Genomic DNA, 25,187 nt, shown 5'->3' on the forward strand with positions numbered 1-25,187 from the left:
TCTGATTTGTTATTTTTTGTATAAAAAAGTATATGAGCCGCGTCATGACAAAACCAACGCAATGCGTTTTCGACCAGCATGGATCCAGACCAGCCTGCACATCCGCGCAGTCTGATCAGGATCCCTGCTGTTCGCTTACAAACCCTATAACAAGTAAAGAAACTGATAGCGAACAGCATGAATCCTGATCAGACTGCGCGGATGCCCATATAACTACAAATATGTTGATAAAATTTTTAAGTTACATAATTTGGACTTTAAAGATAATTTTATCTACGTTTATTTCAACTAGAAATATATTTATTACAAGATGAACAATTTATGTACTGAATAGGGGATTCAATTTTATGACGATATTTTTTTTAATGAATGCGTACCAGACTTTTTAATGATGTCAATGATAAAACATTGATCTTGTCAAGGGAAATCCTTGATTGGCCATATAGAGAAGAAAATGAACAAGCGCTTTCTCCTCCTCATCAGTCAGCTCAGTCCTTGGGCCAGGTTTCATGCCCTTGTACCTGCCCTTCAACTTGTCCGACAGAGTGGACTTTGGCACTTGAAATTCCTTAGCAGCTAATCTTATCTTCATTTTTTTTCTGTTTAACAGCTGATATTGTCCTTTGCATTTGTTCACCGTCATACTGCTTTCTTTTGGTCATCATTAATCCTGAAAAAGGTAGACAACTCATTATATTTGTGTGACTGTAATACAAAGAGCTTCCTCCCTTGGTTTGAAAAATTGGGCGTACCCCTTTTTCATGATATAGATCTAGTTTTCAATATGCATTTCTTTGTTAAAAAAAAACGAAGAAAAATTGTACTGACTACATCAAAATATATAATTGTACTGACTAAATCAAATATCGTTTGAATACAACTATTTTTGTCATAATGTTCATTATGACTATATCGTCTGCTACGATAATGCAATGACCTATGTAAAATAACACAATACGGGCCCCAATATTTGCGCATGCGCATAATATTATCATTCCCCCACGTGACAAGGTCATGAAATAACATAGTAAACAAAAGGGCATGTAAGTTAATATAGAATTGAATCAATATTATTTACCTGACAGCGGTTTTGTTGTGATTCACTTGGAAACGGAAAGCATCTGTGTGATCCAGACCGGATGATTTTAGAATCGATAATAAAATAAAGCGCTTATTTGATACGAATAAATTTTGTCCGGTAAACTGATTGTCCGGTAAATATGTAGGACCCCAGTATATTTTGGTTTTGAATTAGTTTTCTTTTTTGTGTGTGAGGGCGTGTTCGTTTGTTTGATACTTTCTATCGATGTCGCCAAAGTCGTTGGTGTCGGCTTTTTTTGTCTTTTGTGTAGAACACATTTTTTTCTCAGAAACTTTAGAAGTTAATTGTCGATTTTTTTTCCAAAAGCTGATCACTTTTCTGCCCGATAAAAGCAAAAAAAGATAGTTTGAGATTTCTTATGTAACTTATACATAGCAATCAATAATAACGTACCATGATATATATACCGGGTATAATTAACTTAAACAAGTAGAATGGCGCTCCTAAATACTACTATAGTCATACAGAATACGAAATTGATTGTTTGAAACGACAATTTACTGACTTAAATGGAAAAGACGAACAAATATCGTGTAGGGAGGCATGACTTTATAATTGAGTTTTTCTTTCACTTTTTTGTCTGTATTGTTAAACTGTTAAACAGTTTCAATTGACACCATGAAATAAATGTGTTCAAATGTTATATGTTTTAAGAAACATGTTCATTGCAAGAAAATAATATTCCTTTGGGTGAAGCATATGTAATACCCGTACCTTCATATAACATTTTTTGTCCTAGACTAATAAAATTATTATATCTAACGCATTCGTTTTTTTGTTTTTTTTTTCTATTTATATTTTTTATATAATCACTTGTGGCCCTGTCAGTTTTTCATTCGTTGCATAAGTCGGTAATTAGCCTTATAAAGTTCATGTAAAAATGATAAATTTTGCAGTTAATAAATGCATATTTACACATATGCGCAATTTTGGATCAGGCCATCTTTTCACTGAAAGATTCAGGATTAAAATCTTTGTTTCAAAATGTAACCAATTTGTTAAGTTGTAGTTTTTACATTGAATGCTTTCCTTACATTAGACTTGAAACAGGGTAAAATACAGTATTTAAAAAAAAGATTTCATAACTGCTTTAAGTGAACTAAAAATTTGAAAAATGATCCAAATTTAGATCTTCATTCTTAATTCTTGATTTCTACTTTGATCTAGATTTATTGAAGTGGCATTTTAAATTATCATTCACAGTGCGTACGTCGGTAAATGTTTCCGAAGCAATGAATATAATGTCAGGATCATTTGGTAGTTTCTTTGTGAACAAGTGGCCAGGTTTTAAAGTCTGACTCATTTTTATCTTGCGTCATTCCATGAATGATTTTTAAACAGTATTGGAAATTAAAGCACTTTAAACTCGTCAAAAAAGGGGCACGACATTGATTTAAAAGGAAATTAAATGTTGATTTTTCTGTGATTAAATTGCCTAAATGAATGCAAATTAAAACGTTGACTGATAAAAAAAACAAAAATTGAAAAGGAAACAATAATATGCAGCAGTTGCTTGTGTTTCGATTTGTGCACTGAAAGTAATCAGTTTGTAGCTGTCAAGTTCGAACAAACAGGCAACAATATAAATTTATAGCAGTTTTTTTTAATATGGCTTACAAATTGGAAGTATTCGACCAACCTAGGTAGAGATGAAACTCAAATAAAGCGAATATAAAAATTAAAAAATATAACTCGAAACGTTCTGCTTTTCTTTTAATTTTCCGCCGAACACTTTCACAAAATGTCACGTATAGCTAAGTAGTGCTATTAAAAGATTAAATGTTTTGCAAGACGGACATAAACTTTTATCCCTTTTTTATGCAATATCAAGACAATCTTGAAGAAAACTTTCGAATCATTGTTTTTTTTCTGAATATTTTATCTGTCAAAAAAGTAATTATACATTACATACTGTAATATAACACATAGTCGATTTGATTGGAAATGATTTGCAAAGACTTTTTCAATATGATGTTGAATCTTTTGTAGGACTGTTATATTTTAATTTACTCAAAGCTATACTCTCTATAAAGTAAGTTCGTAAATTAATTGACAAATTTTAACGATGTTTATTTTTTTTACTTTGGATTACGTGTTCTTTCTTTCTAACAATCATTATTTTGTTTCTTTCTTTCTTTTGCCTTTTTTATTCTGTATTTTTTGTCTGTCTAAAATGTTGATTTTTTGTCTGTCTCTGAAATGGAAGAGTTTGAAACCTTTCTTCAAAGATGGTCAAGAATGCCAGATGTATTCCATGTTGGCTTAATATTAGTGTCAACTAATTAACGTTCAGTCTCAAAATGAAAGAAACAAAACGAACGGAAAGACTATACACTGCATACAGGATCCCCAATCTTCCTGTCCCTGTTCCGTACTTTTTATTTTCTTGTCCGTATTTTTGTGGCAAGGAAATCATGCAAGTAGTCACTTTCAAGAGATTACTTTAACAAAACAAGTAGGCGAATGTTCTACCTTTCGCATCATAAATATTTACTTTTATATCACAAATATATTAAATTATAAGAGAAACTTAACTACAACTGCTTTAAGTAATGATTACATTAGAACTGATGAAATTATTGAATTTAAGATAAAATGTGTCCTTCTATTTAAGTACCAGATAAAGTCTGCCGACCTGGCGGATAATGATATAGGTTATCAGTTTGAATGAAAATACTGCGGATGACAACTCGGAGTGCTGTTACGCATAATATAGAGGCATCCAAATCACATAATAACCATATTTTAAAAACAGTTCTAAATTGTAAGAGCAGAGAGTGACTTAGAGAGTAAGACTGAACTTGACAAAAGCAAATAAGGATTTGTGTAAAAAAAGGTTTTAGATGTAAATATCACAAGGAATGGATTTATTATTGTTAGTGAGTCTGATCACTTTGTTACCGCTTGAAATAGTAAAAGGAGACTACGGTATGTATTGTTGTTGTTTTTTGTTTGTTTGTTCTTTTGGGGTTTTTTGCAAACTCTTTAAATAATTAAACTTAATAATCGTTTTGTTAACACAATCATCTTACCGATATGATATGTGTAAAAACGGAGTTGTATAATTTTTAATATCATATCTATTATTATTATTATTATTATTATTATTATTATTATTATTATTATTAGAATTAAGCTAAATGTTACGTTTATTCACTCTTAAACAACACTTCATTGATTAATAATTTAACAATAATTATATTTGTATTGATATTTAAATATAAAATATGCTACAAAAATAGATTTGCGTTTGTTTCACATGCTATGATGTATACATATGGTTTGTTCATGTTTTTCCACATTCAAGTTTCAAATCATGCACCATGACGTCATTTATGAACTGGAAGTCAAAAGTCGGCGTCAGACGGCAATTTTTGATATGTCTGATCATGCTATTAGCTTTGTACAAAGGCATAATGTGTCTTCACTTCAAGAATTAAATTTAATAATTGCAAAACAGATGTATATTCAAACAATTAGCCGATACATGTAAAAAACGTCACATGTTTTATTGAAAGGTGATTGTGTTTTGGTAAACGTATTAATTTATGAAACAATAATGAATAAATATGTAAAGTAAAATCGACTTTGAATGGTTGTCTTTTTTTACCATATAAAACAGAGCAGTACATGATTTTAAGTTAATATAATAGAATTCATATAAGAGAGGCTTATATGCTCTTATCAAAACGTTTGGGGATTTTTAATAAATATATGCATGTTTCGGTATGTCGATGAAAATGATATTAACCAAATGGACTTCGACCTTTCTGGTTATCGCTAAAGATTTTCGAAAAATTCAGTTACAAGATTCATTAAAAATGTTAGAAATTTTAACTTATCAGAGAGCCTGTAAAATGATAAAAACTACAGTCATGACCATTTAACATTGGAATGTCATTTTTATCATAACTAAATTGATTTGGTTTGGCGTGGCATGGTAGTTAATAACACAAATATGGAATGGGAAGGAGATAGGATATTGATTTGGTTGTGTCAATATGTCCATTAGTAACCACAGGAATTTGTTATTGGATAAAATATTTCAGGTCATAAAATTGAATAATAATACGTGATAAAAATATATACAAATATTAATTCAATGATATTAAACATCTTCATTACTCGCATATATTAAAGCTTTGTAACAATAAATAGGTATTAGATCAAGATAACAAATTATTTTATTTTTAAGTAGATAACAGTTAATTATGATATTTATTTTTTTTTAAAAAAATCAAATTAAAATATGGAAATGAATGTTATAGATTTGAAATGATAACTAAAAGTGCAAAAGAATAGGCCCTTTAAGTTTAAAATGTAACTATTCTATAACAAGCCATGTTTAACGCAAGCGTAAAATGGCTTAAAACGGAAACATGAAACAACACAGCCGTGCAACAAGTTTCTTGAGAAAGGCAAAATAAATGACTATCTTGACGAATAAGAATTTGGAAATAAAAGAGGAATACTAGTTCTCGTTCTGACCAATAACAGTGCCAAGAACCTGACACCGTGGTGTTATTTATTTAAAGGCCGTGCTGACACGCTTGTATTGGTTAATGATAATGCCTTACACGTTAATTTAAAAGATCCCGATTTCACAACATATAAACGCTTAAATAACAAAGTGTAACAATTAAGTCCTTTATTTGAGCATTAAAATGAACGTTACAATAAACGTATACAGTTTTAGAGAGTATGTTTTATTATAAAAAGAGGACCAAATCTACTTCCGCAAAACACTATTCAAATCGACTGATAGGAAAATCGAAATATTAAGATGCTCTTTTATATGGAGATGCGTGTCTCAACACAGAGTTAAATAACATTTAAAATTATCTAAACATATAAACTTTAAATATGCAAAGTATAAATACTGAAGCACTTACTTTGAGGTCTTTTATATAAACCTAAAAGTTTCATACAGTTTAGTACTTCAGACAGATTCAGACAGTCAAGTCCATCGCAATCTTGACAAATTGGTCAACAACGTCGTCATTAGATTGACGTTTATCCACTTATACACATGATTTATCTTTTGGTGAAGTAAAACGTGGTATATCACTTTTATGGTTGGAATGTCTGAGGAGATCGATGCATTTAATTCTTTATCAACAAAATAACGAATAGAGTATTTAGAAAAGCTTTTAAAGTTTCCTTTTGAATCCGTATTTTTTAATTAACGTGTTTTTTATTACGTGAACGACACGATTACAAATATAATACAGAATAAACTAACAAAAAACAGAAAGTAGTTATTAAAGTTTTCAAATCTACGTCCACATAGCACTATACTAATCGGGTCAAAAGAAATAAAAATTAAGATATCTATTTAGACGTAGATAAGTGTCGTTTACGCAGGACTAATTTAGGCCTGGTTCTCAAATATTGAATACCCGTATAAAATAAAAACAGACAGATGTACAGTACATTGTATGCAAATGGAGATAAGAAAACATTGTATTACCATTTGATAAACAAATAGTAAATAAAGATGTTTCGCAACAAAGCAAAAAATTCAAACAGTGTCTCCACAAGTGTTAAGCTGATGTACAATATATAAATGTTTTGTCCCTTTAATTGAAAACTAGCAAATAAATCGTGTCATTTAATAGTATTATGTGGAAACATAGAAGAGTGTTCTTAACAATAGTCAGAGAAAAAAATTGCTATAATTATGATGTCAGTGTGGTTTTAAAGGTACATAGAAAAACAATTCAAATAAATAAAGTACATGTATTGTTTAAGCATATCACGGGAAGTGCTGTAACATTTGTCTGCAAAATATAGAATATTATGCAAGGTTGAACCTTTTACATATATTTAAAGTTAAAAGTTATTTTTAATCACATTTTATATACATTGCATGTCTCTATTTCTACAGTTGCGGATAAAGATATACTGTCATGTCAAGATTTTACAGCTGATAGAGTTATTCGAGATCTCATCTCTTCTGGCCATGCTACAGCAGAGCCATGTCCCTGCATAGAACAAATTATTGCACTTGATGAAACGTTTGAAAAGGTTAATAACTGCTATAAACAGTGGTTCTTTATGGACGGTGTCAAGCAAATGTGCTGCTATAGGTAAGTTATTGACAATATATTCAAAACGAAAGTAAGCATTAATATCCAAGGTAATATGGTGTAAATATCACATTTTGGTATTTGAACTTAATGACTTTATGTGAAGGTACGTGTCAGGGATTCATGTTTATAAAATATATTCTGATATATATTAAAATGTGTGAAATGTATTTATATGTTAAATGACTCAGTATTAATATATGTTAGCCTGTATAGCCTGAACAACAAAGCAAGTGGCATATTGCAAATATCAATTAATACGGATTTAGCAGTGGAAAAATTTTATCATGAATTAAATTTAGTTAAAAAAAAAGGGATTATTTTTTTAAATAAAAGGCTGAAATTCCCTTCAAGTTTTAAACTGAAAGATTTTTAAACGGGCTTTTTATAAGTTATTAAATCAAGGGAATTGCAGCATTGACCTTTTATAACCAAAATGAAAAAAATGATTGATGAAAACTCGAGTTTTGAAAGGTCAAAACAGTAGTCGCTTTTTAAAATTTTAATATATTTTATTATGGTTGTACATAACGAAAAACTATGTGACGTTGAAACAATTTAGGGGCATTTGTCTAATTTTTAAAGTAAAAGCGGTGGGCTTGAAATTTGGGTAGCCCCGGGGCAGGTATCTTTTCTAGAATATAATAAAAGGGAAATTTGGGAAAAAGCTAACAATGTGTTGGGGGAAATGGTTTCGATGCATTTAAAGAATTTGGGGAATCATTCATCAAATAAATAAACCTGATGATTGTAGTACATACGTTCCTCCAGTTGTGTGTAAGTATTATTTCTGTAAAACAACACGCCTTCAATGACTATTATTTCAAAAACATTTAAAATTAATGCTTACTTATTTTAGTTTGATTATTTATAAGCTTATTGAAACTATCTTAAAACAGTTCCTGGAACCAACAGGTACTTAATAATGAGAGTAGAGTTTCTTGCTCGCGGAAAAAACGGGTTTTCCCCCAAGGGTTTTTAAACCCACGCGGCCAGTAAATTTTAGGGGTTACAAGTTGGGGGGGCGTTAACCCCTTTGGCAATGCCCCCAAAAAAAATTTTCCCCTTTTTAAAAAATTGGGAAACGTATGTAAATTTAAAAGATAAAATGTTTTTTTTTTTTATCACTTGTTATTAAAAATTTCTTTGACCCAAAAAAAATGAGAAAAATTTTTCCTTTTTAAAAAACGTCTTTCATTTTAAAGTGTAGTAAAACACATTTTTGTTTGGGTTTAAAAATTTCATAAAACTGGGGTTGACAAATTTTTTTTTAATTATTTGATTTTGGGCAACCATTTTAGTCATAAACTACAAGGGATTTTTTTAAGAATTTTTTAAAAATTTTTGGGACAAAGGCAATAAAAATTGTCTGTAGGATTTTTGCATTTTTTTATGTTTTGCTTTTAAATCTATTCTTTTTAAATAATGACAATTGTGGAGAAGATATCGATATGTATTTTAAATATCAATACACATATTAATGAATTCAAAATAATTTTATGGCAGCAATGTCATCAGGAGATCCTGTCGTACAGACATTAGATGGAGGAAAATATGATTTTAACGGTCATGGTGAATATGTATTTCTGACAGACGGGAAGTAAGTGCATGTAGTTTAATTCATTCCGAGATAATTAAAATAAAAACACAGCTATTCAAATCACCGTTTGAGGCATGGGAAGCTCTTTGACAAACACATATTTGACATACTCGTGTTGATAGAAACCTTTAATTCTATTACATCCAAATTATATATTTCTTTAAATCTAGCAATATGAATACAGTGGTAATTAAATCCTATATTTATTCAACATTATAAGAATAGTCAGAAGTTTAGGTAGATATTACTTACAAACTAAAATCTTTTATCATTTACCTTTGCTACGTTTTTCATTGTTTCCAAAATGTCTACCTCACAATTTACAGTGTGCTCAAACATATGTATTAAGCATGTAAAGGTTACCTGTACATAACAACATTAAATAAGTGATTTCCCGGGCAATTTGAATGTATGTTTTACCAGCAGTTACAATAGTCGTAGCATTCATTTTTATTGACTTATTTGCATTGATCTTCTCATTAAGACAAAAAGCGAAAATGTCTATATAATGATACATTGATAAGGCTATATAATTTCCACAATGAAATATTATTTCTGGCTACTTCAGAAACTTTGAAATACAAGCTCGAACAGAGTATGTCGTGCCGGGAAACAAGGATGCGACATATTTTTCTGCCTTTGCATTGCTTGTAAGTATAATCTTGACCTTTCATCCATATGAAAAGGCCTATTTTATTATGAAACTTACATTGCCTTGTGCATGTGCTCAATAAGTATGCATACGGACAGAGAATAAATTGAATTAAGATATATTGCTATTAATTGTTTTTGTCTGGCATGCACACTCCGTTTATCTGACATTTAAAGTATCAATTTATGGCAAAATTATAATTTTTTAGCAACGACATCTAGACATATCCAAATTTCAAATCTCAACTATTTTTTTTATCTATGCTTACCTTTCTAAATATTCTTTAAACATATGGTATTTTTTTTAACATTTGAAATGTAATGTTTTTAAGAGGAGACTGTACAATAATGTACATGTATGTTGCACATTTGTTTTGTCTTGAAGATGAAAGGAAAATGTTATAGTTTTATATGCAAACCTCGGTGTAGACTTACATAGTCAAGAGTGTGTGAGATAAAGAAGCATTTACAAAATAGATATGTTTACATTTTATGTCTATATTTAGGATGAAACTTAAGACTAGCGAAAAAAGAACACCAATTCGGCTTGTAATTTTACGTTTTCATTTATTTATTTTTCTTTCAGGATAAAACAAAAAAAACGTCACACGAGAAAATAGAGCTTCATTACGATCGGGAAGCAGATGATATTAAATTTGTTCGGAATGGTACATATAACAGCAAATGTAATGCGTCATCAATGTTAGTACATGGGAGACCTTATCCTTGTGAACTTCCAATAAGATATAACTGTGTTGTGATTCCTGGTGGTGGTAAAATAATTATACAAAACTGTGGTTTCGGATCTTATATCAAACAGGTATTTACATGAAGTTGATTTTTCAAAGGGTTGATTTTTATTTCATTTTATTTCTTTTAAATTGTGCATTCCTCCATAAAAATAAACGTAGAAGGTATTGTTAGATTTTAAAATAAGCATATTGAAAAAAAGTAAAGTTAAAATCAATTTGTTATAAAACGTCTGAAATTAAGCTTATTTGCTAAAAATTAAGCTGATTTGCGGGTTTTGTTTATAGCACAAAAGATAAGTATAAAGATACTAATGAAGGTAGTTGTTGGATGGATAGAATGACTACATTTCAGCCTACACATCTTAGGGTTGACCTTTCTGTGATCATGCCTACTTAATTAACATCATACTAGCTAGTTCCAGATTTTTGGGTTTCGTTTTAATATTAAAAAAAAATAGTTGCTCAAATACATTTGAAATAAAACATGTCTTGTATTGGAGTTTAAATAAAACCTTTTTCAAGTGTGCATTTTATTTATTTTTCTGTGTTTTAACCATAGCTGGAGTTTGGCACTGACAATTTCCTGAGTGTACAGATCATCAGAAACTCTAGGGCAAATATAACAAACATTACAGGCCTAGTAGGACATCGGGAGGATGGTTTCTACATTATGAGAAACAACACAAAAGTTTCTGAAAATGCACCTGCATTATCATTCTTTCAACTTGGCGAATCATGTACGTTGTTTCCGATTCTCTCGATTTATAAACACATTTATGAACATATAATTTATCTACTCGTCAAAAGGTTACTAACACTTTTCGACGGTAGAGTTTGTATGTACAGTATATTTATATCTAGATTTCAAATGATTAACATCTGAACTTTATTTGATACGAAGGATTAAATAAACATGTTTGTTTGTTTATATTTTATTAATGGAAACATAATTGGTTTTAATATCTAGCAGATATTGCTTACTTTGCTCGATTAGAACATACTCTATTTTCGAAAGTCCGTATTTTACAACATGTATCGGTATGTATGTTACGTATTACCCCTAAACATTAATGTACATTCATCTAACGATTCTTGTGAGATACGATCGTATTTGTATCAGTTATGGGCATTTTTGATAAGAGGTATTTTATATTTGTAATACTGAATGTGATTGGACGTTTAGAAGAGATTTAAACAACCTAATTGTGTATAAAATCACATGTTTATGTGTATTTATTGCTAGGGTCATTACGGAGTGAGTCGGAGAGTGTTTTCATGTATAAACAGACTGGCGAAAATTTTACAATTTACAACAAACATCATTCAAGACCAGAGTTCCTTGAAGACAAACTTGGCAACTTGACGGCATTGTTCAAAACCTTTACAGCCGAAAATATTTCACTTTTCAACAAAACGTGTAGAAATTATTGGAACAATGAGCCCAATAATCAGTGCCTTCTTGCCATTGCAAGAACAAGGGATTATAACCGCGGATTAGATGTGATGCAAGAGGCAAATGCAACACGTTACAAATGGGAAATTCTCCGTAATATGATTTTTATCAATCAATTATCTTCTAAACATTGATTGTTTTGATTGGTATACGTAAAGGGAGCTTTTAATTGATCTATGTATATGATATTGTTGAAAAGTAAAAGATGGTTTCATTTTTTTTCTGAATTCTTAAACGCCAGAAATGTTTTAGAATTTGTTTGCAATCAGTCTCTATAAACATTTTACGAAATCTTGAATGAGAAACAAGACGTTTTTACTTAGAACGGAAAAAGGGAATATAGAAAAAATGTTAATTTGGAGGAATTCGTGTTGTTTTGTAGGTAAACGTATTTTATGATAACTTTTGTATATATTGGTACTTGAAATTGATAGTATGTCAACTATATATTTTATATTTCAATCAAATTATGATTACGGTTAGGATATGGTTTCAAAAATCAAATGGTTGATATGTGTTTCGTTCTTTATTATTATATCAATTTAAGGAATATTTATACGAAACAATGCATCTTTATTGTGTAAGTTATGCCAAAGAAGTCAATAAATATATTTTTAATTCCAATTTATTTATGTTTTCCAGATAATGAAGCTCCGAATGTATCATCAGATTTTCCAAAAAATATCACTGTCAATATCAATTCAACATTTACCATTAATCTTACTGAATATGTTACGGATAATAATACATGCCCTGAAAAGCTCGTGTTCGATGTTGTCACAAATCTAACAAAGGAAGAGTATTCCATTGGTAATAATTACATTTTCTAACTTTTTATTAATGACCATCCTAAGTAATATATGTAGAATTAGTTTTAAGATTAAAAATCAAATTTCTGAAAAAATCCTTTTATTGCATATTGTGATGCAATTCATTGCTTTTTTATTAACAAGTCAGGTTATTGCAATACGCTAAAATGTGCTGCAAGAGCATACATACTTTCATCGGCAAACTGCGTCAGGGTATCGATTGTAGCTCTTGTCGAAAGCATTTTTAGTTTTGGTTGTAATCGGGAGGTCGCAAGTTCGAATACCAGCTGAATTTTGTCTCATGCATTTGTATATTTACTTCACGTATTGTATCTTAATTGTGACATTGCAGTGTGGTCGTGTCTTGGTATAACTTTAGCAATTTTGCCGATGCATTTAAATATACAGTATTAACAAATACACAATATAATGTAAAACATCTGACATTTTTAGTCTGTCATAGGAATATAACAAAAACTCAATTGTCGATTGATTGTAATGCTATATCTAATAGTATGTAAGGTTTTAAGTATATTACTCTTTCAAATGTTTTTTGTATCAAATTAAAACCATTTTCTGCCATGGTCCATTACTAGCCTCTTATGCATAATTAAATACTTCATGAAAACAAACACATTTTATCTTATTATAAATAACAAAGAACAATATGTCATGACAGCAAAATACAGTTATATTTTACTGATGATAGCACACTAGAGGTTAATGGAGGTTGTCAGTTATAATTAAAATTATATTATATACATCTGAATTTTGCCCTATATTTTACATATATCGTTTATACTTGGTCTTTTAGACAGTGGAATTTTCACATGGAACGTTGGCACCGGTTTACGAGAAATAGACACAGGCATAAAATTCATCGTATACGACAAATTTAATGCTAGCAGCGTTTTCAGTTTCTCAATCAATTACTGTGGATGTAGTGAAGTTTCGTTTTGTTCATTTCCTAAATCTATGGACCATCCTTCAGGTATTCGTGTTCTGTTTTGAACTAGTTTACTTTTTATACTTTCTCATTTTGTTACAAGAATGGGTAAGATATATGACTTTAAGCTGTACTGGCATTTCCTTGAACTTTGAAAATAAAACGTTATTGTAAACAGAAACGACATAAATTAAACTAATTACCTGACATGTTTTGTTTGTGTTTTGTTTTATTTATCAGATACTGTGGTGAAAGCCTCATGTGTTTGTCCAGCATACGCTAGCGGAAAGTATTGCGAAGTTGTCAAAGATGTTTGTCCGAAATATAACTGCTACAATAATGTTTGTAATGTGATGGTTTACAAGTCAAAACCTTCGTGGCCATGCGGCCCGTGTCCAGAGGGAAGGGAACATTCGATGCTTGGATATAATCAGACATGCACAGGTAACGTAGAATAAAACCTAAAAATTAGGTGAATGTTTGAATATTAGCGCATGTTGGAATAGATGTGCATATTAATTTCTTTTTTGAAAAAAAAAAATGTAAATGAAAACGTATATCCTTTTACGGTAAAAATCTATCTGAATATTAGAGAATCCATTTCATAATCTTCAGATTCGCGGCAATAAAAGGTGTAGATATGTATTTGTATGTGTACACATAATACAAAATGGTTTGGACATGTATTGTTCACAATTTTTTAGCTTGGTCGTTTAGCCCATATGAAATTTCTCACGCTAGTCAATCCCAGAATGTTGCTTGTTCGGTCTTATCGGGGTTGATTTACGCATCTTCTTCATTGAAAGAATTTATGAACTAGTTTGCTCCGTATAAAATTGTTAAAGTGTTTTCATATTACTTTGAAAAAGTCGTGAACAATCGCTTTGATCTATTTTCATGCATACTTTTTTCATGTGTTCATGTACGTAAAGTAAGTGTATAATTCAAAAGCTTTCGAGTTTCATGAACAACATTAAACATTTCATTGTTCGCCAATTAATGCCGAGTAAATGGAGTATGAAATATGAAAATGAACTGTAAATTGATTTCGCATATCATAGTTTACTCTAATATTAGGAATAATACCGTTCTACCAGGGTAAGGATTGTTTTAAATATCAACGCATACATTTCAAGTCCTGCTTAAAACATTTATTGATAACTAGCGCAAAATGTAACCTGTTTTTATGTTGTTTATGACGCATATCAGATAGCGTGTTTTTCGTTTTATAAAATAGGCATATAAGCTTCAATGTCTTAATTATAAGCCTATATTTGATTTCTACAATAGGTTGAGGCACTTACGTAACATTTCTTAAATCGGTTTAATTTTATGTTGACATTTTAACCTATATTATCGTTATTGATCAAATAAATAAGATAGGAGAATAAGAATTGATAAACTTCAAAATTGCACAATGACAACTCGATAACAGAAATATTATATGAAAACATATTATCTGTCAAGTTTTCTATATAAATAGAATTTTACTTATATTGATATTTGTTATATTTAGTTGCAATGGTTGTATTTTTTAAGAGATGAATAATTTGAAGTGAATTATTTCTAAAATGTTTCAAATTATGCTTTGAATGTTTGCTTCTTTCAATTATTTTACAAACTATATGAACTTTCAATGATTTGACATTGATCAACAGCATATTTTATCGGACATTTTCGATTACAAATCACCCTAACAAACCTATCAAATCAAATTGTAATTTACATCATTAAAATCAGCAATACCAATTAAATATTTATTTCGTTATCCTGAATGTTTATCCACTGCTTTATAGATATTGACGAATGTAGTGTTGATTACTCTGAAGCTGACAAGTGTGAGCAGAATTGTACAAATACTGATGGATCGTTTAAGTGTAGCTGCTTCAATGGATATGATTTAAATAGTGATCGCCGATCATGTGATGGTAAGCCGACATATGCTTTGACAATGCAACCGTATAAAGAGCAAAATATTCGTGAATCGTTTATTGCATATACAATTTTTTCACAGAAATTACATCTTAATATCCCGTAATACGTAGTTGAGTCATGGTATGATATCATTATCTTTTACCTCTTGATTGTCACTTAGTGCTTTTTGTGGGGAAAACTCGCAGAAATAGATTTAACATAATTAATTCTTTTTGATGTATGTGTTTTAGTACGGGACGTTAAAAAGAAACTTCTTCCGGACCCGCATTGGTTTTATCTAGAATACTGCCAAGGTTCGACGTTTGATTTGGTTTTCTGATGAAGTATTGTTGTAACATCTATATATTCAATTTCACACACAATATAGTTGAACAAATCTAACCTGGAGCTTCCATCCAAGTATTTCAAATTATTTTGTTAAACATGATGCTGTCGTTTTTTGCTGAAATGAAGATACATTTTAATATTTATTATTTTGTAATTAATTAACATATTTTCGTTTTTCATTGTTTAATATACAGATATAGATGAATGCAATAAGGGTCTAACTCTCTGCCACGGCAAAAATGAAGCCTGTGTTAACACTCCAGGGAACTATAGCTGTATATGTGTCGCAGGATATGATCGTTCTGGTGGAGTCTGTGAAAAATTGAGTAAGAATATGCTTTTTTGTAGCATACGATGAAAGCTGGAGGATAATTATAATGATTATCCCATAAATGAAAACTAAACTTTTTTATAGGGATCCGTCTCATATTTTCAATTACAGAACAATAATTATAAAATTTATGTATAAAATCTGTCATACACATGCGCCTAAGTATTAATACATGTCTATTGAAATGGATTTTGATTTATGTTTGTTATAAATCAATTGTTCTTGATTTGATAGTTAAACATAGTTAATATACAAAGTTATATATTTGATACTATCAACATAGTGATAAATGATATAACAAACTTTTTATTTTTCGTTAACACCTTAAGATTCAGTTTAAATCTGTTTACATGTATAGATATGAATAGAATTATTTCCAAGTTTAAACAGTTGTATTTTCTAAAACAGAAATTACATTTATACCATACGGTACCTTACATTTGTTTTAACTTTAATAAAGTCTGCACTCTCGGAAAGCATAAAAATGCAAGCATTCGTTACAGTTTAGCAACAATTGAAATCAACTTAATGAAATTAACTCACAGATAATGTTTTAAAGACAATTAGGGAGATGTGAGAGAACAAAAGCTGTAAGGTATGAAAGATTTTGGAAAACCAAATAATATATTTATTGAAGCATAGGCTCAATTAATTTTTATCGTCTTAAGGTGGTGACTTCATTTATCAAAGCACACTTTCATTATTATTTCTTTATACTATTAACCATGAAAAGCATATCATGTTAATTTGTATTCATACTCCTTAGCTTATTAAGAGTCGAAACTTTGAGACAACTACTGGGGAAATATAGCAATTTTGAGTTGAAGAAATATGATTAAAATCGCATTGTTAAACATGAATTAAAATAAAAAGTCTAATCATTATTTCTCTCTCTAAAAATTAGAAATACGTGTTTTTCTGTGTCTATCGAATCATGTTATTTCAGAGAAAATGACAATGTTAAGGAAGACTTGAATTTATCTTTCCATTGTTACTTATTTAAACTCGCATTTAATCTTTTACAAAAAGTGATATTTTCATGCTTGCATTTCAGATGGCCCCCAATTTGTCGGCAATATTGTTTTTGTAATTGATAAGGAACCTAGTGCTGGAGACAATAAAACAATAGACAGTCCTAAGAATAGACTTGAAATGCAAACCAAGGTAACATTTTACAAATATATAGGTGACTCTGTTCACCAACCAAGGAATCGGCCGAATGTCTAGTTCTTGATAATAACATGAAGCATGAAGATGTTTGTAGTTTATATAAGTACTGCCGACTTTCTTTACAAATTTTTACTTTAACAAATAATCAAGTTTTTTAGAAATGATAGAGGCCACAGGCACAATTGTTCGTTGCAACGTCTTAACAGAATGGTTTATCTATTTAACTGATTGATTGATTGATTGATTGATTCATTCATTCATTCATTCATTCAATTATTCATTCATTCATTCATCCATCCATCACTCAATTGATATATTTATTGATTCTTAAACCGATTGTTATGTTTAAACCCCCATGAAATTTTAAGAATTGGTAAGAGGAAAATTAAGCAATTTCGGAATATTTGCGGCATCGATTGTGAAGATAAATAGCACTATATCAACACTATTAACAAAAAAGATCGGCATTCAATGTACACATCTTCAAACACATGATCACCAGCAAGAGGTTCATTAGGACATATAATCGGGACAGTACGTACTGGCAATCCTCGGCCTCACCCGGAGAGAGAACCTGCGATCATGAATTATAATAATAATACTCACCTTTTAAGCTTAACATGTGGACTAAAATAGGATATTCAATGTTCATTAAATGTGTTCACGTAGTTGTTAAACGTAGTTTTGATATATTGGGAAGTGTTAATCAAACTAAATTTTAAAGAGTTTTAAATTCAGTTTGCAAGATGTTTGGTCAGATACGTGCAATAAATTAGGATCAACGCTCAAAACAAGTAAATTGCAGAAACAGTGTATTATTGAATGCATATTTGAAAGATTTAGCGTCAAATAGTTAATTTATTTTTGTTCTTCTTTCATCCTAAAGCTGAAGGAGATGTTTAAATTGTACAAAAACGTTGAAAGTGTTGAAGTCTTTCGATTGCTTTATATGTAAGTTAACTATTTTAACCAAAGTTGTTGTTTTCAACACTTCTTTTATATTTGTATATAGCTTATATTAATTATGGAAAGTTAATTATAATTATCTATCTTAAGTAGGTAATAATAGTGTGTATTTGTATAACAGTTGGATTACTAAAGTGATTGTCTTTTATTTTCATTTTTTAAGAAATTAATAGATGAATTAATCTAAAGTATTTGCAGTATTGGCATAAAAGAACAACCTTTAAATCAAAACTAATAACACTAATACGTTCACTGTGTTGAATTTTTCATATGAAGCGAGAAAAGGCGTACGAAAAGACAAGATTCTCAAAAACAATATTTGTTACAAGTGAACTACATCGTGCACTGTAAAAATAAAACAGACTACACTTCCATGTCTGAAAGGTTAAAAGGTTCAGTAGAAAAATATAAAGCAAATATCTCGAATGATAAGCCTGTAGTGCTTGGTGAGGTGACAATAAACATAAATTCTGCTGAAGCCAAAGTAAATAACTGTAAGTTTATTTATAAATTTACCAATTAAGAGAATAAGGAAATTCCCGAAACATTTCTATCTTCTGCAATCTATTTCCTTTGGTGAAAGCATGAATAAATAATTGTCTGATTGATAAAACTTGTTAATGATTGAGATGATCTTCATAAGATGTCTTTGATCCAGGCCTTTTACAGAGTGGCTATATTTGAACATGTTTGCTTCATAATTAAAGATGTCAAGATTTGAGTGTTTGATTCAAATTACGTCTATACATGCTTGATATCTTAAACTTAAATTAGACCTTGTGTTTGACAAACTTATAACAAGTTTTACGTTACAATATACAGCCACAGAAGGCGGCAGGTGCACAGTTCCAGGAAAAACAGATTGTGCCAAGGACAGTACTAATTGTAATGATTATGATGACGGAACATTTAATTGCACATGCAAAATAGGATATAAACCTAGTTTTGCGAATGTAGAATACAAATACTGCAACGGTATAGTTATCTTTTAATTCATTTTTTGGAGGGATTGAAGGTTAATGTTAAAATACTTGAGATAAATTTGATTTCGTCATTAATATTGAACATACGTGTAACACTACAGAAATATTGTCTACAAACACATTTCCCGTCTTTGATTTTGGTATATTCGATTTTGTACATGCCAGCCAGTAAAATATAGTGTGTATCACTACGTGAAATATCATTTTCTTTTTCAAGTGGTCCAACAGAAACTGGTACGTGTATAAATGTTACTACCATATTGTGTAGTTCTGTTTCTAAACTGAAAGAATGTTTCAATTTCGTTGTTTGTTTCATATTCTAGCTTCTGAATTTCTTGAAAAAAGAATAATCATGATTTATTGTCGTAAAATACAATACATATTATAATTATTCATGTATTTGACAGTTCACCAAATCATGATTAGGATGCATTTTTACCATGTTGTTTATCACAGATATAGATGAATGTAAAGAATTTACAGCGAACAACACAATCAAAAAGCGTTGTATCTATGGAGTATGTAGAAATTCGATAGGCTCGTGGAATTGTACTTGCAATCCCGACAGACTATGGAAAAATATAGGAAATGATTCATATCCGGTATATAGATGTCAGGGTACGTTTGTTGTTATTGTTCGTTATATTTAACACTTACTTCAAGAAATTATACCCAGCCGATTGCAAAGTATGAAAAGACAATAGATGTCTATTCATTATATATGCAAGCTTGGATTGTTCCATAAAATTAGTGATCATTGTTTAGGGTTAAAGATACATGATTCGATATCTATACAAAGAAGATAAAAAATTCTACAGCAAAATATTGTTATTCATCATGCAAGTGCTATAGAGAAATCACTAACAGCTCTATCAGAATTTATTGTTCCAGAACTATTTTGTTAAAATATCCAAGTGATTAATTTATTTCGAATTTTAGAAATATTGGAAATACTTACGGCAATTGTGTCCATTGTAAACGAATCTACATTAAAGTTTCATTTGAAGACAACCTTTCAAGTGCTTTGGCATTTGAAACCTGGAATGAATTTGTCCGAAATTATTGATGTCGTGGTTTATTAATATATTTTTTTATTGTGACAGTTTTCAAATGGTTTACACTTCAAAAAAATGTGAATTGAGATCGATTGTGAAGGAAGCCGCAAACTTATAGACACACCCTTTTAAACCAATAAAAGTTTACTATGAGTATGAAGTTTCTTCTTCAGGAATGCTACGGCAACACCTAGTCCGACGCGATAGCCACAAGGTCATGTGGTAACCATTTGAGTAAATCATTTTGATGCATCTAAATTTTAGGAAATTACAGCTACATTGGAAATATAAGTGTTGCTGATCATGATCCATCAAAGAAGACAAATATTGTTGAATTTATACAAAATCAGGTAAAATAGATAACGTTAAACTCTTCTCATTCGTTCATTTAAATGTTAAAATTAAATAGTTTATCAAACAAATATAAAAAGCTGTTCATATATCTGAAGGCAGAGCAATTATGTTTATTATTTTATCAGAATTTGGGTTTATTAATAAATATTTCTAATGCTATAATCAGAATTTTAAATGCATGACTTTGGATTAAATGTAAAGTGGTCAAACCATTTACCGGGTATATCGTGTGCAATTTAAATATTGTTGAATTGTTTCTGTTTCATCGATAGTTGAAAACATTCTATGAAGATCCGAAGAACGATAACGATTCTTATACCGTGCCAATGAGCAGTCTATTTGTCAATGCAAGAGTTCTGGGTCTTTTTAAAAACATAAGGTAATGCAATTATTTCATTTAACATGTGCCAACATGGTCTTTTGTAAATTTGTAAAACTGATTGATGTAGATTTTTTAGTATAATTATAATGTAGTTTATAATGTTGTCATTGTTGCTGATGTTTAATTTTTCACCCAAATCGTATCTTTGAGCAGGAAATAAACACTGGTTTGTTTCACTTCACTTATATAAAATGGGTGCCTGACGGGATTATGATAATCCATGGCGCCACATTTTAAACTGGCAAAAATAAAGTAGAAATCCCAGGGAAAACGATTTACAAGATTGTTTTTGCCAACAGTCAAGGAGTAAACCTGTAAACTATGTGCCATTTGCATGAAACCACTTAACTTTTTAATGAATTAACTTATTGATTAGCATTATTCAATTCATCATCATTTATATTGTAACCGAGCTTTGGTCAATAACAATATAAAAGCAAAGACGGAGTTCAATCACTGATTCATTCGTTACTGCAATCTAGTTGTAGAAACAATATGTTTAAATTATAGCATCTAAATCCATATCTGTAACTTTACATAAGCTCAGCAAATAATTGCCAACAGTTACAAAATAATTGAATATTGATATGTAAAGGATAAATGACATTTAAAAGGTAAATAAAGACATTTATAAGGTAAATAAATATAAACAAGTTTCGATACATGTATTCTATTTAAGTATTTCAAGCATTTGTTCCAGAACAAATTCTTGTCAACTAAATAGTTTTTCAGAATCTAACGCATACTATATATGTTTTAAATTGTAATCAACTGTATTTTTTTAATTCTGATGTGTCAATGAAAAGTTTGTCATAACAGTTTTATTGTTATGCATTACCGGTTATAAACTTATTTTCAGTCATAGCTCGTTCCGACAATACAACGCCACGTTTCTGTTAAGGATCGGAGAAACTGTTGAAAGCGGAAGGTTGTTTAATGTTTTGAAAAAGGTTTTGAGTCAAGGAGATTATCGGACAAACACAAGCTCACTTGTTTTCGAAAATAACTCATATGTCATATTTAATGGTAAGTTTTAATAACATACAGTTTTTCTTTCTCTTTTTGGTTTCATTTAGATCACATATCATGGACACACTAATCAAATATTCACTATAATTATAAGAGTAATTGTGTATCAAGGCAAAATTGTTACACAAACTATTCCGAGGTAGCTAAAAACTAAACAATAAACGATGTATATTGCATATTATGTTTGCTTTTAGCTTCAATACATGTTAATTATGCATTATGACAATCCGTCTTGAGTATATAATTATATTTTTTGACAATGTTGCAATTGTTTATTAATAACCTGTCTATTATTTGTATTAAAGAATTGTGACCTGATATAAACGAGTGATCATAAATAAAACGGCCATTTAGCATATTTAGAATTGTTGTGGCAAATTCATGTTACAGCAAACTTCCTTTATTTGAAGAAAGAATTATTGAGTTCATTTATTGGCAGCAGCCTTGCATTTAATTCATATAACGTCACGATTATCCAATAACAATCGCGAATGCAAACGCGAGGTACTATTATTATAGATATAAACTTTCTTAGTATGTCGCGTGTCACACATATATATAGCTTGATCATTTCGTTTTTTTTTGTGTATTTAATTTAAATGTTGTATATACCTTGTGATATAGATTCTGATAATAAGCTTTGTGCATTTGGTTCAAATGGCAACTGTGACAAGGTCACAACTACCTGTAGGCAAAAGGACGGATCAACTTTATGTGACTGCAAGGAAGGGTTTAATAAAACTTCCGTGTCTATGAAATATTGTACTGGTAAGCGTTTATGTTTATTATATTTTTTGAAAATTTTGTGCCTTTTTCAGTTATATCAAGTCTTTGAAAAGAATGGCAGCACGAACCTTCTCTACATATTTCAAATTAATAGCAACACACTGTCTAGGTAGCTTACGGAATGTCGGTGGTTCCGCTCAGACGTTTGATATGATGCACGGACCCTTTAATATATTCCTCTACCTGTTAAGTTGGAAATTCGCCATATGACGTGTACCCCATCCCCCCACACACAAAAAGAACATCTCAAACTATTACATGTTCAACTTTTAATATTGCGTATATAAATTATATTTCAATTTGGAAGAATATCATCTTTGCCTTATGTATATGTCAGGTTAGTACGTACATTGCATTACTTCACTAAGACATGTAAGAGTATATAGATATGAATGCATGAAGACGGCTGATCAATTCATATTAAACTTAGAAATGCCAACAAATACGTCAAATAGAAAGCACAAACAGTAACATTAAAAGAAATGAAGTTAAAATCAGTTAAAAGAACATTTTGTTTACATACTTGTTGACGTAAATAATCAAGTATTTTATTCTTCAGACATAAACGAGTGTGAAATAGAAGGAAAATGCAATAACGAAAAGTGTGTTAATAGTATCGGTAATTGGTCATGTAAATGTAACAATAGTTATTCCATACCGGTATCAACTGACAAAGATAACTTTTCATGTAAAGGTAAGATTTTTGCATTTTTTTATTTGTTTTTGATCAATTAAATGATACATTAGCTCTTGCTTACAGTTTTAGCATCTCCCTGTTCAGCAGGTGTTTTGCATTGCACGAAACAAATTTAAAGAATTCAAATGACATACAACTTTACGTTCATAGTTTCTGTGTTGTTATACGAGTATATGAATACCAGCCGTGTCTTCCTTTTTGATAGATGACACATTAAGCTTAATATAGCAAAACAAAACAAAAATGTGTCACCCTGGATTACAGATATATGTATAATGTACTTACATTAAAAGGATGGATATCATATTTCTCAACTATGTAAAAAAAACTTTCGTGTGCTTATCATTATTATTTAATGTAGTTAATGTAGTCATCATTTATTTGAATCAAACATATAAAGATTATTGAAACTCTGATTATGTCAGGTTCCGAGTTTATCTTTTTGATAAAGATAGAACAATGGTTGATCATTTTATAGCTTTAAGAATGAAGGTGTTTTTTTCTTTTCTGGAGTAACGTTTTCGTTTTCCAATTTAATCAATTCAAACTTTTCTTTTTATAAGACTTGTTAAAAATATATCTCCTGAAAACCAATGAATTATACTTTCAATACTTGTAACTTGTAACAATAACATTTTATTAATGGGTATGCGATGGTTTAATTAAATGTAAATTAATGACAAAAACAAGTCAATGCAACATTAATTACTTTTTCTTATATTATTTTTTTTCCCATTTTAGATGTGTCCATTTGTGAATATAAGAACAATGATTTTCAATGTATAAATGGAAACAAGACATGTCGAATTGATACGAAGTGGGAATGTACTTGTAAAAAGGGATTTTCACCTGTTTATAAAAACATCAATACTATAGAATGTGAAGGTATGTTATCATGATTGATAGGTTTAAGAAAATGTGTTCATTTCTTAATACAGTTTGTTGTCCAACAATTTTTTAATGCTTCCAGAGGATCATTTATTTATTTGTTTACATATTGTTTTCCAGGAAATATAAGCCTGCAAATGCATTAAATGACATGATTATGACAATATTTATCATATCTTTGTAACTATTTTACAAATAGATAATTTCAAGCTGATGCATATGATATGATATTAACTGTTGTGTATTTGAAACGATTTTGCATAAGGCGATACTATGTTTGATAACCTTTATATAACAGTTTCTATATGGGCAGATTGTGTAAAATAGATAAATACAGATTCCCTAAAGAAAGCCCAACACGGCAAAATTGAAAATGTTGCAGGCTCGGTTTGATTGAGCCTGTATACGGACGGTACTGGAAAGTGAAAGTTACCGTCCACGCCCCCTAGCACCGGCTTAAGCAGAATTCAACATTCAAACATGAAATAGTAAAATTTTGAATTTAGAAACATCCGCAGATGTGTTCATATGGCGGTTATCATGGAACCTCCAATGTGACACTTTCCATGCCATTCATGAAAAGCGGCGTATGGTCCCCAGTAATAAAAAAGCGTATGCCCCTAAACGAGAAAACAAATGGATGGAACTAAATAAAATGGGAATTTTGAAAGGGGATCAGAGGTTAATGAAGCCTGCGTATCACAGATAAGACGTCAAAAGACCCCAATTTAAAAAGGCAGGCAACATATCCTAAGGGTGATTCAACAGATTCAAGTAGGAATATTGGAACCACCAAACTAGAAAATGCCGAAAAAAGTTGAAACTAAAAATACCACAAGCACAACAATAATGTCGTGCTGAACGATCTTCAAGGATCAAAAA

General features: G+C 30.1%; 2 protein-coding genes across 2 annotated transcripts; both read left to right on the top strand.

Moving 5' to 3' along the window:
• The first annotated feature begins 8,699 nt into the window (after positions 1-8,699).
• Positions 8,700-13,869, top strand: LOC132731680 (mucin-like protein). Its single transcript, XM_060717894.1, has 8 exons — positions 8,700-8,791; positions 9,360-9,441; positions 10,029-10,262; positions 10,754-10,931; positions 11,438-11,740; positions 12,290-12,457; positions 13,271-13,447; positions 13,643-13,869. Exons 1-8 carry the CDS (start codon positions 8,700-8,702, stop codon positions 13,858-13,860), a joined length of 1,452 nt encoding a protein of 483 aa, XP_060573877.1. The 3' UTR covers positions 13,861-13,869.
• Positions 13,870-15,176: 1,307 nt separating this feature from the next.
• Positions 15,177-24,808, top strand: LOC132731682 (fibrillin-1-like). The gene is made up of 13 exons (XM_060717895.1): positions 15,177-15,330; positions 15,859-15,990; positions 17,050-17,159; positions 18,052-18,116; positions 18,408-18,625; positions 18,954-19,106; positions 19,571-19,732; positions 20,434-20,519; positions 20,796-20,902; positions 21,765-21,931; positions 22,559-22,702; positions 23,280-23,414; positions 24,159-24,808. The coding sequence occupies exons 1-13, from the start codon at positions 15,177-15,179 to the stop codon at positions 24,314-24,316; spliced, it is 1,791 nt and encodes a 596-aa protein (XP_060573878.1). The 3' UTR covers positions 24,317-24,808.
• The last annotated feature ends 379 nt before the right edge of the window (positions 24,809-25,187 follow it).

The sequence above is a fragment of the Ruditapes philippinarum genome, unplaced genomic scaffold (genome assembly GCF_026571515.1).
Source record: "Ruditapes philippinarum isolate M1 unplaced genomic scaffold, ASM2657151v2 ctg8998_1_1_1_1, whole genome shotgun sequence".
NCBI classification, from domain to species: domain Eukaryota; kingdom Metazoa; phylum Mollusca; class Bivalvia; order Venerida; family Veneridae; genus Ruditapes; species Ruditapes philippinarum.

Coding starts and splice junctions, on each gene's coding strand:
- LOC132731682 (XM_060717895.1), top strand. CDS start 15,177: ATGTTTATCCACTGCTTTATAGATATTGACGAATGTAGTGTTGATTAC. Junction 15,331..15,858: donor TGATCGCCGATCATGTGATG/GTAAGCCGACAT, acceptor TTTAATATACAG/ATATAGATGAATGCAATAAG. Junction 22,703..23,279: donor GTCTATGAAATATTGTACTG/GTAAGCGTTTAT, acceptor TTTATTCTTCAG/ACATAAACGAGTGTGAAATA.
- LOC132731680 (XM_060717894.1), top strand. CDS start 8,700: ATGTCATCAGGAGATCCTGTCGTACAGACATTAGATGGAGGAAAATAT. Junction 9,442..10,028: donor TTTCTGCCTTTGCATTGCTT/GTAAGTATAATC, acceptor TTTTTCTTTCAG/GATAAAACAAAAAAAACGTC. Junction 11,741..12,289: donor TTACAAATGGGAAATTCTCC/GTAATATGATTT, acceptor TATGTTTTCCAG/ATAATGAAGCTCCGAATGTA.